We start from the raw sequence: 16,355 nt of genomic DNA, 5'->3' as shown, positions 1-16,355 counted from the left end.
GCCCCGGCCCGCCCCGCCTCCCGCCTCCTGCCTTCAAGCTTTCACGGCCCAGGCTGGCGCCGCCTCCCACCTCCAAGCCTTCGTAGCCCTGGCCGGCGCCACCTCCAAGCCTTTGCTGCCCTGGCCGGAGCCACCTTCAGTCTTGGCTCCGCTGCTTCGCCTACATATGCAAATTAACCGCCATCTTTGTTGGCAGTTAATTTGTATATCTCGTTGATAAGCCAATGGGAGGCATAGCAAAGGTACAGTCAATTACCATGTTTGGCTATTATTAGATAGGATGCCTGGAGTAGATTCCAAACACCCATGTACACACCAAACGTATCACTTCCTTCCTTCCTTCCTGTTGTATTGCAAGTCTTTGCTTTAGTGTTTCAAATATATTTTATTTTACCAATTCCCTTGGCCCATATGGCTAAAGTCCATATCCTAACCTTATTCTCATGCATAATTTATTTAGTTCTCAAGGGCTGGCCCCTCACCTATGCACCAGATACTAGCTGGGGTCAAATCAATGAAAATCTCTATACTATACTATCAACCACAAGGATCAATAAAGTCCAAAGCCTCCTGCTGCTAGGCCTTGACCATCTATGCATATCCTTGCAAATCAAAACTAGCCTAATTTAGTCAGAACCCCTAGAAATGGTGTAATGGTGAATTTTATATGAAAACCTGACTGGGCCACAGGATGCCCAGATATTTAATTGCACACCATTTCTGGATATGTCTCTGACAATGTTTCTGGATGAGATTACACTGGAATCAGTAGACTTGAGTAAAACACATTTCTCTCCCCAATGTGGGTGGGTCTCATCCAATCCATTAGAGGCCTGAATAGAATAAATGGCTGAGCAAGAAATAATTTCTACTCTCTGACACTGTGATATTGGATCTACTCTCGCCTTTAGACTTGAACTAGAACTTACATCAACTGCTCTTCTGGTTCTCAGCCCTTCAGGCTCAGAATGGAAATACAGCATTGGCTCTCTTGAGTATCCAGCTTGCCCATTGCAGATTTTGGACTTCACAGTCTCCATAATCACATCAATGGCTATCTGAAGTACTGTAGCTCACCCTAAGGTTGGCCCTAAAAGCTAATCAATAGCCAATCCTGATGTCTGACCTGGATCCAATTGTGTCTTTAAGACTAGCCTGTATGCCTTAGGATATTATTGGTCACATAGATGTTTGAATATATTTAAAACAATATAATTTATCAGTCAAATGCTCTGAAACCAATGCCTGTACCAATGGGTAGACATTAAGAGGAAATGAATATTTGGTTAAATTGAAAATTAGTCACAGATACAATTTCTCAATTTAGTGGGTAGTTTAACTAGGTAGCTTCTGGGTCCTATGAATCTTATGATCCCAGAAAAATTAGTAGGGGGAAAAAGGAGTTTCTAGCTTTATCCTCTAATTATAGATATTTCAAAAATTTGAATTAGAATATGCATTAGTGAGCCAAGAAAAATGACAAAGAAGAAAGAACAAATGTGAGATAATAAGACAATTCCTCAATCAAACAAGTGCTAATTATAAAAATTTTAATTCATCCTATGAAAGACTTTAAGGCTTTCAAGTCTCCATATGAAACAGAAAAAGATACAAGAGAATTTGAATAAATAAGAGTGTAAGTGTTCATTTGAAAAAAGATAAGATTTTAATAAGGCCAGTTCAAGTAACTAAATGATTTTAACATGATTTGAAAAATAAAGTCAGTAAATGTATCAAAATCAAAAAGTTATCACAGAATTTGAAGATTTCCAGTTGCTACAAAGAATGGGACTAATGAAGTGATCCTGGCATGATACAGAAGACATAGTTAGAAAATACCTGGTGCTAAATAAGTTTTAAAATTAAGGTAAAATGTCTGTGATACTCCTGAAAGCTCAAAATCACTAGCTAATATTAATTGAGTGTAATGACCTAGGTTGATTTCTGGGTTCTCTGTTCTTTTCCATTGGCCTATATGCCTGTTCTTATGCCAGTACCAGGCTATTTTGATTACAATAGTATAACTTGATATCCGGTATTGTGATCTCTCCTACTTTGTTCTTTTTCAAGATTGCTGCAACTATTCTGGGTCTTTTTGGTTCTGTATAAATTTTTGGAGTATTTGTCCCAGATCTGTGAAATATGCCGAAATATATATTTTACTAGGGAATGAATTGACTCTATACCAGGGGTGGGCAACCCCTGGCACAAGTGCCAAACATGGCATGCCAGTAACTTTTGCTGGCATGCAAAACCCTCTCTTATAATCTTCCATTTACAATTTTTGTGAACATTTGAATGACTTAAATGTTAAATTACAAGGAACTGGTAAGACACTTGATGTTATGTCTGCTTACATAAAAACTTTTGAAAAGAAACTGGAAGTCTTTAAGAGGGATGTGGATGGTGAGAGATTTAGATATTTCCCAGACCTCAAGAGGCACATCAAAGACCTCCCAAAAGATGACAGAACAGACTGTCAAAGCCTTCTAAAGCTGTTTTTAAACATCATCGAGTCAACTACTGAGCAGTTCTTCTCAAGATTTGCGAAATTCAGAGAACTGGAAGAGACAGAAAAATTCATGAGGTTTCCAGACAGCATGAAACTGTAGGAACTAAACTTACAAATGTTTTCATGGATAGACATGGCTGACTTTGAAATGCAGTTGATTGAATTTCAGAGTAGCTCAATTTGGAAGCAGAAATTTATTGACCTTAGAGTTGACTTGGAAAACATTGAAAAAAAGCGATTAGAGACAGGAGTACCAGAGAGAAGTGTCTTTCATCCACATATGCTTGTGAATCTTTGTTCTCAGTGATGAATTTTGTTAAGTCTCGTAATAGGAGTAGCCTGACGGATGAAAGTAGTAGCTCGTGCATATCTCTGAAGGTCACGAAATATAAACCTGATGTAAAATCTCTGTCATCAGTGATGCAGCAGCAAAAGTCCCACTGATAATATCAAACAGAGTCATAACGTTTTCTGTCGGACTATCAGTGTACATGTATACATTAAAAAATAAATGTATTTTTCATCATCATATACTGTGTTTTTGTCACTCGAATGAATTTTATTATTTCTTCAAGGTTCTTCACATACGTACACTTTAAGAGATATCAAGTAAGCGTAACATGTTCTCAAAAAATTAGGTTTGGCACGCAGAAGAATTTTGAGTCAGAGATTTTGCTGGTTTTGGCACGCATTCACAAAAAGGTTGCCCACCCCTGCTCTATACATTGCTTTGGGTAGTATGGACATTTTAATGATGTTAATTCTTCTAATCCATGAACACAGTATATGCTTCCACTTGTTTATACCTTCCTCTATCTCTTTTTTCAACATCCTATCCTGAAACACCAACCAGAAAGAATATAAACATCCCTATGTTCATAGCAGTATTATTTACAATAGCTAAGATCTGGGAACAGTCTAAATGCCTATCAGTAGATGAATGGCTTAACAAACTGTGGTACATTTACACGTTGAAATTCTATGCAGCTGTAAAAAAAAGCGGGGGGGACCTCTTACCCTTTCAGACAGCATGGAGGGGCCTAGAAATTATTATGCTAAGCAAAATAAGTCAGTCAGAGAAAGGCAAGTATCACATGATCTCACCCATATGAGAAATCCAATGAACAAAATAAACTGATGAATAAAATAGAACCAGCAGCATGGAAACATGGAACAGACTGAGGAATCTCAGAGGCAAGGGGGAAGGGGCAGGAATAGATTAACCAAAGAACTTATATGTATATGTGCATTGCCCATGGCCACAGAAAATAGGGTGGTGAAGGCTTGGGCAGGTCAGGAACCAGGTAGAGGAGGGCAATGGGGGAAAAAAAGGGGGATATATATATATAATACTCTCAACAATAAAGATTAAAAAATAAACAAGTGATTAAAAAAATCAAATGTTTCACTTTATACTATAACTAGAGGCCCAGTGCACAAAAATTTGTGCACTTGGGGGGGTCCCTCAGCCCGGCCTATGCCCTCTTGCAGTCTGCGACCCCTCAGAGGATGTCCACCTGCTGGCTTAGGCCGCTCCCTGGGGGATCGGGCCCAAGCTGGCAGTCAGACATCCCTCTGGCAGCCCGGGAGCCCTCAGGGGATATCCACTTGCCAGCGGGGAGCAGGCCTAAGCTGCAGTCAGATATCCTTAGCGCTGCTGAGGAGGCAGGAGAGGCTCCCACCACCACCGCTGTACTGCCAGCCATCAGCCTGGCTTGTGGCTGAGCAGAGCTCCCCCTGTGGGAGCGCACTGACCACCAGGGGGCAGCTCCTGCATTGAGCGTCTGCTCCCTGGTGGTCAGTGTGTGTCACGGTGACCAGTCATTCCCAGTCGTTCTGCTGTTAGGGTCAGCTTGCATATTACCCTTTTATTATATAGGATTATTTCCTAGCACATTAAACTAGTTTTGGCTATCTCTTCAACAATATATTGAATGATCCTAGATTGAACACACTTGGTAGAGAACAATGGTAAAAACATTTGCCCATCTTAAAAGTTTAATGACTTTTTCTGATTCTAATCTAAAGATAAATGTCATATCTCCGCATCTAGATAGGATGAAATAATTTGTGGCAGAACAATGCTCTAGCCAAGAAAAAGCCAGATAAATTAAAAAATCATCTGAAGGCTGCTGCCGTAACAATGACCAAGTGACTAAGCTCTGAGGAGGGGCTCACTGGACAGAGGTGATTTGAAGATCTGCAGTCACTTCCCAGCTGAGTTTTAAAGACTGAGACATGGGCCAGGGCAAAGAAAGCAGGCTTTGGACACACAGAGGACAGAGAAATTCTAAGTTTTTGGCAGTCATACTGGACTGAAGTGGCAAAATTGGAGATTTGAGAACTGTTTCCACTTCAAATAATTTGCAAAATCCCAAACCTGCATGGGGCTTGAAGTTACAGCTAAGTCCTAAAACCCCTGAAAAGAATAATGGAGTGTCCCACAATTTTACAATGTTGAGGAGACAAACACTGGAATACAGGATCTGCTAGGACTAGTGGATACACAGCTCTCAGTTTGAGAAGGAAAAAAGTGCTAGGGCAAACCTCAAGTAGACCAAGACTTACCAAAACATCACCATGGAAGTATGTATGGAAGATACTAGAGCACTTTAGATAGTGATAGACATGAACTAATAGAAAATATTGTATAAAGTAGGAGAGAAAAGGGACAACTGGTTGGTTAGGTGATAACCTTAAGCAGGCAAGAAAACATGTGAACTAGTGCAGAAATAGAGATTGTTCTTAAATGGATGCATGTAGAAAAAAAGAAATAAATTAGAAAAGTTAGAACTATGAGTGCAAATGAAGGTTGGCTGGTGGGTGAAATGGCGACAAGAAGAGTCCATTTGCCCATCTGGAAGGAGAAGGAAATATCTGAGAAGAAAGAAAAGATAAAATAGTTCTCTAGAGCCATGGTCGGCAAACCGCGGTTCGCAAGCCACATGCGGCTCTTTTGGCCCCTTGAGTGTGGCTCTTCCACAAAATACCAGCTCTTCCACAAAATACCGACTTCTGCGCATGGGCCACAAAGTTTCAATCGCACTGTACATGCGCGCCCGCTGGTGGTTTTTTGTGGAAGAGCCACACTCAAGGGGCCAAAGAGCCGCATGTGGCTCGCGAGCCGTGGTTTGCCGACCAGGGCTCTAGAGGACTATTTTATCTTTTCTTGCCGACCACTGCTCTAGAGGGAAGAGTGAATGGACTAACAAAAAAGCTGAAGACTGTCAGGTAACATCAGGGTCTACTTGAAGACAGTGGTCATAAATTTAAGGTAAGTTCAGTTTTCAAATTTATGTGATATTGTCCTGCCATATAAATACATGAAGGCATAGAACAGGCATAGAAAGTTAAATGTTTAAGGCTTAAGCTTTGCTGGGTGAGTAGGACAAAGGAAGAGAGGGCCAAGAGAACTAAGCTCATATTTTATTTAAGTTGGTGATAATTATGGTGAGCGATGAAATATAAGCTAGATAAAGTGGGAAGTGAGGACATAAGAAGCTTGAGGGATAGGAAAATATGTAGGGTAATAGAAATAGGTGCCAGTTGAAAAGTTCCCAGAGTCATAGTTCTAGAGTAAGTGAGCTGGAAAGATATAAGTGGTGGTCAGAAACTGGGAGGCTTGCAATGGAGACTGATGATAACCACGGATAGGATGTGACCGTAGGGGGGGTGGCAGAGGTAGCGCAGAAGACATGATGACTGGAGAAGAGAAATTCAAGATGAGAGGCTGGCATATTAAAAAAATCATCTACATAGGCAGTTAAATCATCAAGAATTATGACAAGAATTATGAAGAGACAGAAAAAAACATCCTAAATTTTTAAGAAATGAAGAGACACACGAGTGTGCACATGAGTTCAACAGGAGTATGTACAGGTGGTACAATCTGATGCATGAGCTTTGGAGCTGGAGGAGTTTAGAGAGAAAAACAAAACAATGATCTAAAAACACCAACGAGTAGAGGAACCAGCCTTCATGCCACTGGAATAACTGCAGGAGGGAATACCACCACTGTCTGACAGGCCTGCAGCGGGAGCAGGAGCCGCGGGGAGGCAATCAGGTTTCGGGTAGAGCAGGAAGATGTAAGTGATATTCAGAAAAGAATACACAAATAATTTGATTCATTTATCAATATTTACTAAAAGGCACTGAATTAGGCACTGGGAATAAAAGAGTAATAAAGATATAATCTCAGCCCTCACAAAACTGCGACTCAAATAAGAAGCCGATCTCATGTTCGAGTGATTACATTAAAGAACATAATTATAGTTATATAACAAGCTAACAGAAATGAGGATGCATGTATTTGAAAACAGATATAACAAAAGATGTGATTCATATATCTATCGTGATATTAATTATATGGTAATAACTGAGTTGAATTAAGAATATGTGGGAAAAGTCATTTTTTTTAATGGTAAAGGACGGGGAAACAGTAAGTAGATGCTTTTGCAGATACGTGCAGTTACCTGAGACAAAGCAGCATCACGTTCTTCTATCACTGCGTTCATTTCTTCTGCAGTTATTCTCTTTTCACATGCCTTGGTCTTGTAGATCCTATCCACAATTATAGCTCCATTCTTCTCAATAGCCATCCCTGTGTCTGCATTGTTTATTCTGTTCAGTAATTCCTGTAATGTCTACCAACACCATTATATGTTAGTCAGACATGAAGTTTTAATATATTTTATTTAATATAGGGTTTTAATTAATAGGCACATGTGAATTGTAAATTGACTGAGTGAAGTTATTGAATTTTCATATCGCAGCAAAGATGTACATTATTAGTGTGTCAATTCTTCTTTTTCCCACATCTTAGTTCTTGAAACCCACTCAATTGAACTTAAGCCTCTAAGATATAAGACTGACATCCAGAAATCTCCTCAGAGAATGGCTTACCATGTCATTTTCTTCAGGGTTAATATTTTCTAGCCTAGAAAAAAGGGACACAGAAAGCCTGATCAGTAGCATTTCCTTAGTGCAGCAAAATGAGTTCGCTTTTTAAATCTTTAGAACCTCAAGTAATTTCATTCGACTAGTCTTTAGAGTCAACCATGACACTGAACATATTAAAGTGCCACCTGCTCGACTCCATCTTTCAATAATGCTCCATATCTCCTGCACTGACTTTAGACTGTTAAGTTATTAATGTTTACTGCTATATATGACTACAAGGATCAATTGTTCATATGTGCTCAGATGAAGAAAGTTCCCCAGCGATAGGAGCACTCACTCTCATCATTATATTTATTCCTGGACTTTCAATTCTTACCTGAAACTATGATTCCTCTGTTTTTTGGACATTATTACAAATAAAACAAGGCAAGTTTTTTTTATTACAAATTTTACCTATGTTACCTCGAAAGCAATGACAAATAATTACCTCTAAATTTGACTTGACAATCTCCCGCTGCTACCTATCTGTTAAAACAAATATACTATACAGAAAGGCTGACTAAAACTGAACCATATTTTTAGAAGACTAATGTTATTTTCTCTTTTTCATTACAAATATAGAATTATTCAATTAGAGACAAAGAAAGCAAATTGGGTCCCCTCAAAAATTCACTTTGTCTTATAAGAGTCACAGTGCTTACAGAAGTGACTATTGATTTTGTAAATTGAAGAAATGCAATAAAGAAGAAAAATTTAAACGATATATCTTAGAAAATATTTATAATCTAGGCAACCACTAAATCGGGTAAGTTAAATAAAAATCTGTAATGAGTTTTGGTAAAATGATGTAGATTTTTTAAATGGCCCTCAATTATTTTAAAATTGTACTAAGAAGTTTAGATAACCAAGTTTAGCTATTCAAGCCCCCACCACCACCATTTCTGTGTTCCTACGATTTAACACTTACCACAAAAAAAGGATACTAGGTAAAGATAATAGAAGACACAATAAATTTGTTACAAAATTGTCCCAAACTCTACAATTCAATAAAACAGCTACTTTGATGGAAAGTATAAATTTTAGAACAATGCATCTTAACAGGAAAAATATATATAAAGAATTTTCCACACAGACTTGAGCAGTATAAGTTAACAGGAAAGAAATTTTCAATTACATAAACTTATTGCATCTTAAACTACTAATGTCTTCTTGGATTTGCCACATTTCAACAAGGGCAAACATTCTCATCTTTTCTCTGCCAAAATAAATCAACAGTTTCCAAATATCCTGCTTCATAAAGGCTTGTTCTACAAGAACTGTGAAGACAATCACTTATTTTTCAATCACTTAAAAAGCATAGTGGAAAAGTGTAAGATAAAATTCTTACAGCTAATTTATGAACATGTAAAGGAATTTGAAGAATGGTGCAACCATCAGTTATTGGTTGGATAAATATGATTTTAAAAAAGGAAGCCATAGCCTGGTGGGCATGGCTCAGTCCTTTAGTGTCGACTTAGGCACTAGAGGTCACAGTTTTATTCCGGGTCAGGGCACATGCCCAGGTTGTGGGCTCCATCCCCAGTGTGAGGTGTGTAGGAGGTAGCCAATCAATGATTCTCTCTCATCATTGGTGTTTCTATCTCACTCTCCCTCCACATTCCTCTCTGAAATCAATAAAAATATTTTAAAAAAATAAAAGGGAAGCCATATGTAGTGAGAATTATTTACCTTAATGTTGTTATTTTTCAATGAAATCAGACTAAGAGTTTATTATGGCAAATGCCAAACAAAACTCAACTTAAACTTTTAAACTTCAAAATTTATTTATTAAACTTGATAATTTAAAATGTAAAAAGCTACATTAAAATCGAACATTTAGATTAGCAGATCACTGGCAACTTTTGTAAAAAAAAAATTAGTTCTACAGGTTATAAATCTCCCTTTTCTGTTTCAAAGAATTACATATGTTCAGGAAGAAAAATAACAGCATAGGTAGGCTACCTAATATGTATATTATAAATAATAAACATAACAAGAAGTATATGGAATGCTTATGTAATACTTGTTAGTTTTTTTCATGCACTGCTATGTGAGGAATTATTTACCTTACCAGAGGGTTTCAATGTTCTAAATTAACATATTTCAACAGGATATGTTTAAGATAATTGTATGCAGGCTAATATTAACATTCCCTACTAACAACTAGAATTTTTAAAATTAAATTTTCTTATCAAAAGTTTATACTAAATCCTTGGCACATGAATTTAGCATTCAGACTATAACTAATTTATGTGATTATCCTTAAAAGTACATAATATCTAGTGACTGACCACTTTGCTGATGAAGAAACTGGAATCATGTTTCGCAAGTATGCCGGGTCTGACATGCAGGGCAAGAGTGAGCCAAGTCAACCACTTAGCATTTACATCGCAATTTTGTTTTGCTAAATTATACTTTAAAATTGAAGTCAGTAATAAATGGTCATTTGGAGAAAAATAAAACTTTAATAAAAATAAACAAATGAGCCCTAGCCTGTTTGGCTAAGTGGATAGAGCGTTGGCCTGCAGACTGAAGGGTCCCAGGTTCGATTCTGGCCAAGGGTACATGCCTGGGTTGCGGGCTTGATCCCCAGTGTGGGGCATGCAGGAGCAGCTGATCAATGATTCTCTCTCATCATTGATGTGTCTATCTCTCTATCCCTCTCCCTTCCTCTCTAAAATCAATAAAAATATATTAAAAAAATAAAAAAATGAACAAATGATAATTTGGGATTCGAAAGTTTACATAGAAACAAAGTAACTTGCAATACAAACATAAATTTCGAAAGAGAAAAAGCCAATACTTGCATTTTCTATCTGTAGTCATTTAAAAGTCTCAGAAATACTTGTCACAGGTAGCAAAGATCAACTACATTATAATTTAGTCTCAACTAGATTATATAGAGCAAGGACAGCAACCTTTTCCTGTAAGGGGTGAGATAGCATTTAAGGCTTTGCCATGCGTTCTCTGTCACACTACTAACCTGCCTTTGTAACACAAAAACAGCTAATAAACACATGAACAGGTGTGGTTGCCTTCCAATAAAACTTCATTTACAAAAACAGGTGGAAGCTGAACTTGCACCACAGGTCTTTACTTTGCTGACCCCTGATATAGAGTATTGAAAAACGAGGCCAGGTTTGTATGTTAATACACTTTAAGGGCCAATTCAGTATATTTGACTTTTTTTTTTTTAACTGGATCGTTCAATGTCTAGTTAAAGATTAATCATAAAAAAGTGGTTTCAGAAAGTTAAATTCAGTCCTACAATAAGTATATAACTGACTTTATCAGTTAAAAGAAAACATAAAAACTAGACAAAAAATATACCATTAGGGGAAAAAAACTATAATACAGCTATATATGGCTTCACTTTTCTATATAAAATGTCTTTTGAAGTTTAAGGCTTACTAGTAGCATGTACAAAACATAAAGCTTTACTGGTTTAATTAAGACTTAAAATAATAGTGTTATATGAAGTATAGCTGAGAAACTACAAATTATAAATCATTATTATGAGGTTTACAATTGCACACAAGAATCTCAACCTTCTGTAAACTCTTAATTATGCCTATAACATTCTAACTAGACATAGACATGATAATTAGTAAGAATTTTGCTGAAGTAAATGTCCATGGGCTCAAGTTTCAATTGATTTCCTATACCATGCAAATTCTGACTGACAGCCTTGCACTCTAAGTGAAAAGACCCATGCAGAAAATGTCACATTTCTTGATTTATCCCTAAATCACTCAATATTATGTCTTTCATTTCTGAACCTATAATCATTCTCCTTGTTCAATGGAAAGAACCTCACATGCTAAAAGACCGAATAAGAAAGTTCTAAATTGTTTTTATCAGTCTCATTTTACACAGTTCCACTCTTAATAAAGAATATACCAAGAATAACAGAGACACAACATACCATAATCTCAAAAGTTGCAATATACATATGCAAACATGTTTTTTTTCCCTATTTTTTAGATAAAAGTAAAAATGAAAAAAAAGCACTGAACATTCAAGGGGTAAGGAAAGGCAGAGAAGTGGCAGAATAATAAAACAAAACACATTTGGCATTAAAGATACAGCGATCAGAAGTGGTAAGGAGAAGAGAAAAAAAATGACAGAAGGAATTTGAAGATTATAAGAAGCAAAAAATAGGAATTAAAAAAGAGATGTGAAATAATTTATAATTTCAACCTATACTCAATACCTCCAAATGTGCCTCCGTCAAGCAAAGCTCAGTGAAAAACAGGTTCTATCTTAAGAAGGATTTCATTTAAATGCACTATTGAATGCTCAGAACCTACATGCTTCAGCTAAGTAGAAAGGAACCTGTACAGTGCCATTTAAAACTGTGCTGATATATTAGCCTTTGTTGTTGTTCTTCCTTCTTATTTATGGTTTTTCCTAATCCCCCCACTTGTACTCCTACATTATAATTCATTAAGAAATTACTATAAACTGATCCTAGGAAGCAATAATTCCTCATATTAGTTAATATTATTTTAAGTATTTATGTAATTATTTACTTAATGTCTTCTTCCTAAACTGGGACTATAATGCTATGCACTCAGCAAACAGAACTGAACCTGACACACAGTATATATTTGATAAATATTTATTAAATAGATTAATTAACTTGGGATTGAGTGTTCTCCTGTTCTCCTTTACCCATTTCTCCCTTAATATGAATGCTACAAGAACAAAATAAAAAAGACTCAGCCTTAAGGTATCCTAATTTTAATATATTATAATAAAAACTATAAAAATATACATGGTGGGGCAAAAGTAGGGTTATAGTTGTTTAAGTGGAAAATAATACAATAATTAAATATTAATACAAGAATAAACTCTTTCGCATACTCACAACTATAAAGCTACTTTTGCCCCACCCTACATTTCCTAGCTCTTTCTTCTGATTGGGCCTAGAAGTAGTCACACCCAGCAACAATGAGCACATCTGGCATCCAGATCTTGGTTTCTAATACCACTTTCCAATAAAAGGAATCGGGGTTCCTTTAAGGAGTGGATGATTCCGGGATGGGAGTGGCACATTTCGAGACCCGAAGCATCTTGAAGTGCAGAAAAGAGAAGTTACAAAAGAAGACAAGAGTAAGGACATCGACAACAGAACTATGAAGAAGTCAAGAAAGTAAGTGTACTCAGTGTTGTGTATTTCTTTTTTTCTTCTTGTGTGTGTGTGTGTGTGTGTGTGTGTGTGTGTGTGGTAGCTGCTATTCCTGACATGCAAACTACTACAGCATGCCAGAAGTCTGAGAAAGACTATGGAGATATGGAATTTACAACGGTAACACAAAAGAGTCAGTAACATTTCTGAATATGTAATCACATAATGCATACACTTTATAAATGCCTCTAATGTCATATAGTTTTAAATATGTACATACAATTTTAGAGACATTTCCATATGGTTGGCTCGTGCGATTGCTTCATCTCTCTCCTCATTGGCTATTTGTAGTCGAGACATAATAGCTTCATCACGTTCCCTCTGTGCAAAATACACCTCTTCAACCAGAGCTATCAAAAAATATCATCCAAAATTAATTAGAGAAAATAAAGGAGAAATGCATACTTTTAACAAAAATAATTTTCTTTTATTCACCTAAATTGGTATCAATTAATCACTTGACAAAAATTATTATTAAAAGCTACTGTAAAATTGAGTTACCATTTTACACCCATAAAATAAAAAATTAAAAGGTCAAATAATAACAAATATTGTGATCTTGTGAAATAAAAATAATTCTCACATATAATTTTGCAATTGTCAAGAAGAATTTGACAATATTTATTACAGTTGAAGATGTCTGTAGCCTATAACCTGGCAAATCTCCTCTTTGGTTACAGAAATTCTTGTACATAAGCATAGGGATACATGTATAAAAATGCTTACCGTAGCATTATATAACAGCAAAACAAGAAATAACTCAAATGTCCAGCAACAGGAGAGAGAATAAATAACTCACTTTACATTCAAAATGGGAATGCTATCCAGCCTTTAAAATGAATTAACTATGGACAAATCTCAAAAATGAAATTTTGACAAAACCAGCAAGTTGCAAAGCAAGACAACTCCACCTATTATTTATGGATAGACACAATTACGAAAAATATTAAAATAAGCATGGAAACAACAAACACCAAAGTCAGGAGGGTAGATAGATAGATAGAATAACAGATGGTAGTAAAGGTTTTCAAGGAAAGTAAGGGTATGTAAGAGAGTATTTTGACGGATGGGGAATAGATTAAGCAGTTTGTCAATTGCTTTTTAAAAAATTAAACATACAGCTATGACCATAAGATTCAGCTATTCCATTCATAGGTATTTTATAAATGCTAAGATATTTTTCCAAAATTAAAGTATTACTGAATGATAATTTTAACACTTATTAGCTTTTATGTAAAATCTGATTATGAAAAACATGATTCTTTCTAGAATTCAGTACTTTCAAAGGATCAATATGCAACTCTCAAACATTTTTAGTAAAGAAAACTTAATTGTAAACACTGAGCTTTTCCAAGGTGGATGACTATTACAAAGTTCACTAGAAAATCAATATAGCATTTTAGCTGGAATTTGCTCATTAAACACCCACAGCTCTACTGCAAATTATGATGGAATGAATAAAGCAAATACGCATGCTTCTTTCTTTTTATTAAATGTAAAATCTACTGTTAATTGCATCTCGTATGTCATACAAACTTTTGTCCTTAACTATTAAATAGAAGCCTTAACAAAAGTCATTAGAGATTCTCTTTCTTTGACTTGAATAAATTTCAATATTTGTTCAGTAAAGGTTCACAGCAGTTAAATCACATTAACAAATATTATTAGCTACTATGTAAGCCAACCAAGTAAAATACTTATATTGTAGGTAAAACAAATCACTGGGTGTTTACAATAATATTTGGATATCTCCATTTTTTTTTAAACATGGTTATCAAATATTGTATAATTCTTAGTCAAATTCAAAAGAGATTCATCGAGAGGATCACCCCCCCCCCACAACCACCCACCACCAAATTCTCAAATTTGTTTAGTAAGCTAATTGTTTTCTAATATGGGCAAAAGTAAATATGAAGAGGCTAAACCATACTAAGTATGAGTTTATTGAGTCAAGACAAAGTACATATTTTCTTAGTAGAACCCAAGTCTATTGACAAACCCATATTGTACACTTCTCAAACTACTTTTAAAATACAGTAAGAGACAGTATATTGGAAAACATTCTAGTTTAAACATTGGATCATGATCCCCTAAATAACATAATTTGGAGGATAGACATTGCCCAGGAAAAAGAATCTGTTTGTTAACATCCTCAAAGTAGTTATGTAAACAGAAAAGGCTGAACGTAAAGAGAGGGGAAAAGAAATCATTAGGATTTGATTTGAGACATATAAAATAATCATCAATTACAAGTCGTGTTCCAAAATTCTAAGAACAAATATAGCATAGATGATAGCTTTGTAAAAGACAGGTATTTACTAAACGTGAAAGAATGTCCCATGGCTGAACAGCTAACCATTACTACCTTTGCATGATGTTAAGTGGATTCCTTGCAAATATGATAGTGTTTTATGAAACCACCAATATATATTCCAGAACCACAAATATCACACTAGGTTTTTTAATTTTCTTGAAAATTGTATTGTCTCTCTCTTTGTATAAAGTGGATGTGAATTTAAAGACAAATGGTAAATGCCCCACATCAGTAGAAAATTAACCAACCTACTTCATGTAGCTTGATGCTTCCTTTTTTTTGCATTACAATGCTGGATTCAACTTTTTACTTCAGAGCTTCTTTTAAAGAAGAAACTATTATGTTTTTCTAATATTGAATTAGAATGTTCAATATTTTATATGATTATTTCATAAATAACCTCTTCTGATTAAAGAGTCATACAGGCTCATTGTATAAATGCAGAGACAGAAATATTTTACATAGTTTGTAACATTCTGTATATATTTAAAATAAACAGAGTATGTTCCTATATTTTTCAGTAATCTTCAAAAATATAAAACATTTTATATTCGCCCTAACCGGTTTGGCTCAGTGGATAGAGCGTCGGCCTGTGAACTCAAGGGTCCCAGGTTCGATTCTGGTCAAGGGTATGTACCTTGGTTGTGGGCACATCCCCAGTAGGGGGTGTGCAGGAGGCAGCTGATCAATGTTTCTCTCTCATTGGTGTTCCTAACTCTCTATCACTCTCCCTTCCTCTCTGTAAAAAAATCAATAAATATATATTTTTTAAAAAATTTAAAAAAACAAACATTTTATATTGTACATGAAATTTTATTATTTGGACATGCCATATTTCATTAAACTAAGATGCTCCTAATATAAGATTTTACACTGTTCTAAGTTATTCACTATATAAACAACACTATAATGAACATCTTTGAAGATAAATCCTTATGTATGAACTTAGCTAATTACTTAGGAAAATTCCTAGAAGTTTGACTACTACATTAAAAGTCGGCATTTTAGGAGAAACCAAAATGGCGGCATAGGTAAGCACCGGAAATTGCTGTCTTGCACAACCACTTCAAAAATACAACTAAAAGACAAAACGGACATCATCCTGAACCAAAGGAAGGCTGGCCGAGTGGAAATTCTACAACTAGAAGGAAAGAGAAAAGCACACTGAGACTCAGAGGAGGCGCGGAAGTAAAGTGCAGAGGTAGGGAGGCGCATGTGGAAAGGGCTGGCAACTGAGGACACGGCTGTCTCTTTCAATCGGGAGGGAGACACAAGCTCCTGACATCTCTGAACTCCAGTTCAGGGCGAGTCTCTGGGGACCCAGACTCATACGGGGAGAAACTGGACTGTCTGGCATCGGTCGGAACTCGAGGGCGGCTTTCTCTCAGAGGTGCTTGCAG

The 16,355-nt window shown here is 36.0% G+C and overlaps 1 protein-coding gene across 8 annotated transcripts in view; it reads right to left on the bottom strand.

Moving 5' to 3' along the window:
• Positions 1-16,355, bottom strand: part of MIPOL1 (mirror-image polydactyly 1) — a 328,064-nt gene that overhangs the window by 237,162 nt on the left and 74,547 nt on the right. For 7 of the 8 annotated variants that reach the window (XM_005864977.2, XM_014538619.1, XM_014538613.1 and 4 more), the window contains 3 exons: positions 12,862-12,991; positions 7,415-7,448; positions 6,985-7,155 (listed from right to left, as the gene is read on the bottom strand). In XM_005864977.2, coding sequence (XP_005865039.1) covers positions 6,985-7,155; positions 7,415-7,448; positions 12,862-12,991 — 335 coding nt within the window. Of the gene's footprint in view, positions 1-1,151; positions 1,156-6,984; positions 7,156-7,414; positions 7,449-12,861; positions 12,992-16,355 lie in introns of all 8 variants that reach the window. The other variant, XM_014538616.1, reaches the window with a different exon arrangement.

The sequence above is a fragment of the Myotis brandtii genome, unplaced genomic scaffold (genome assembly GCF_000412655.1).
Source record: "Myotis brandtii unplaced genomic scaffold, ASM41265v1 scaffold194, whole genome shotgun sequence".
Taxonomy (NCBI): domain Eukaryota; kingdom Metazoa; phylum Chordata; class Mammalia; order Chiroptera; family Vespertilionidae; genus Myotis; species Myotis brandtii.
This window is presented reverse-complemented; position numbering and strand designations above follow the sequence as displayed.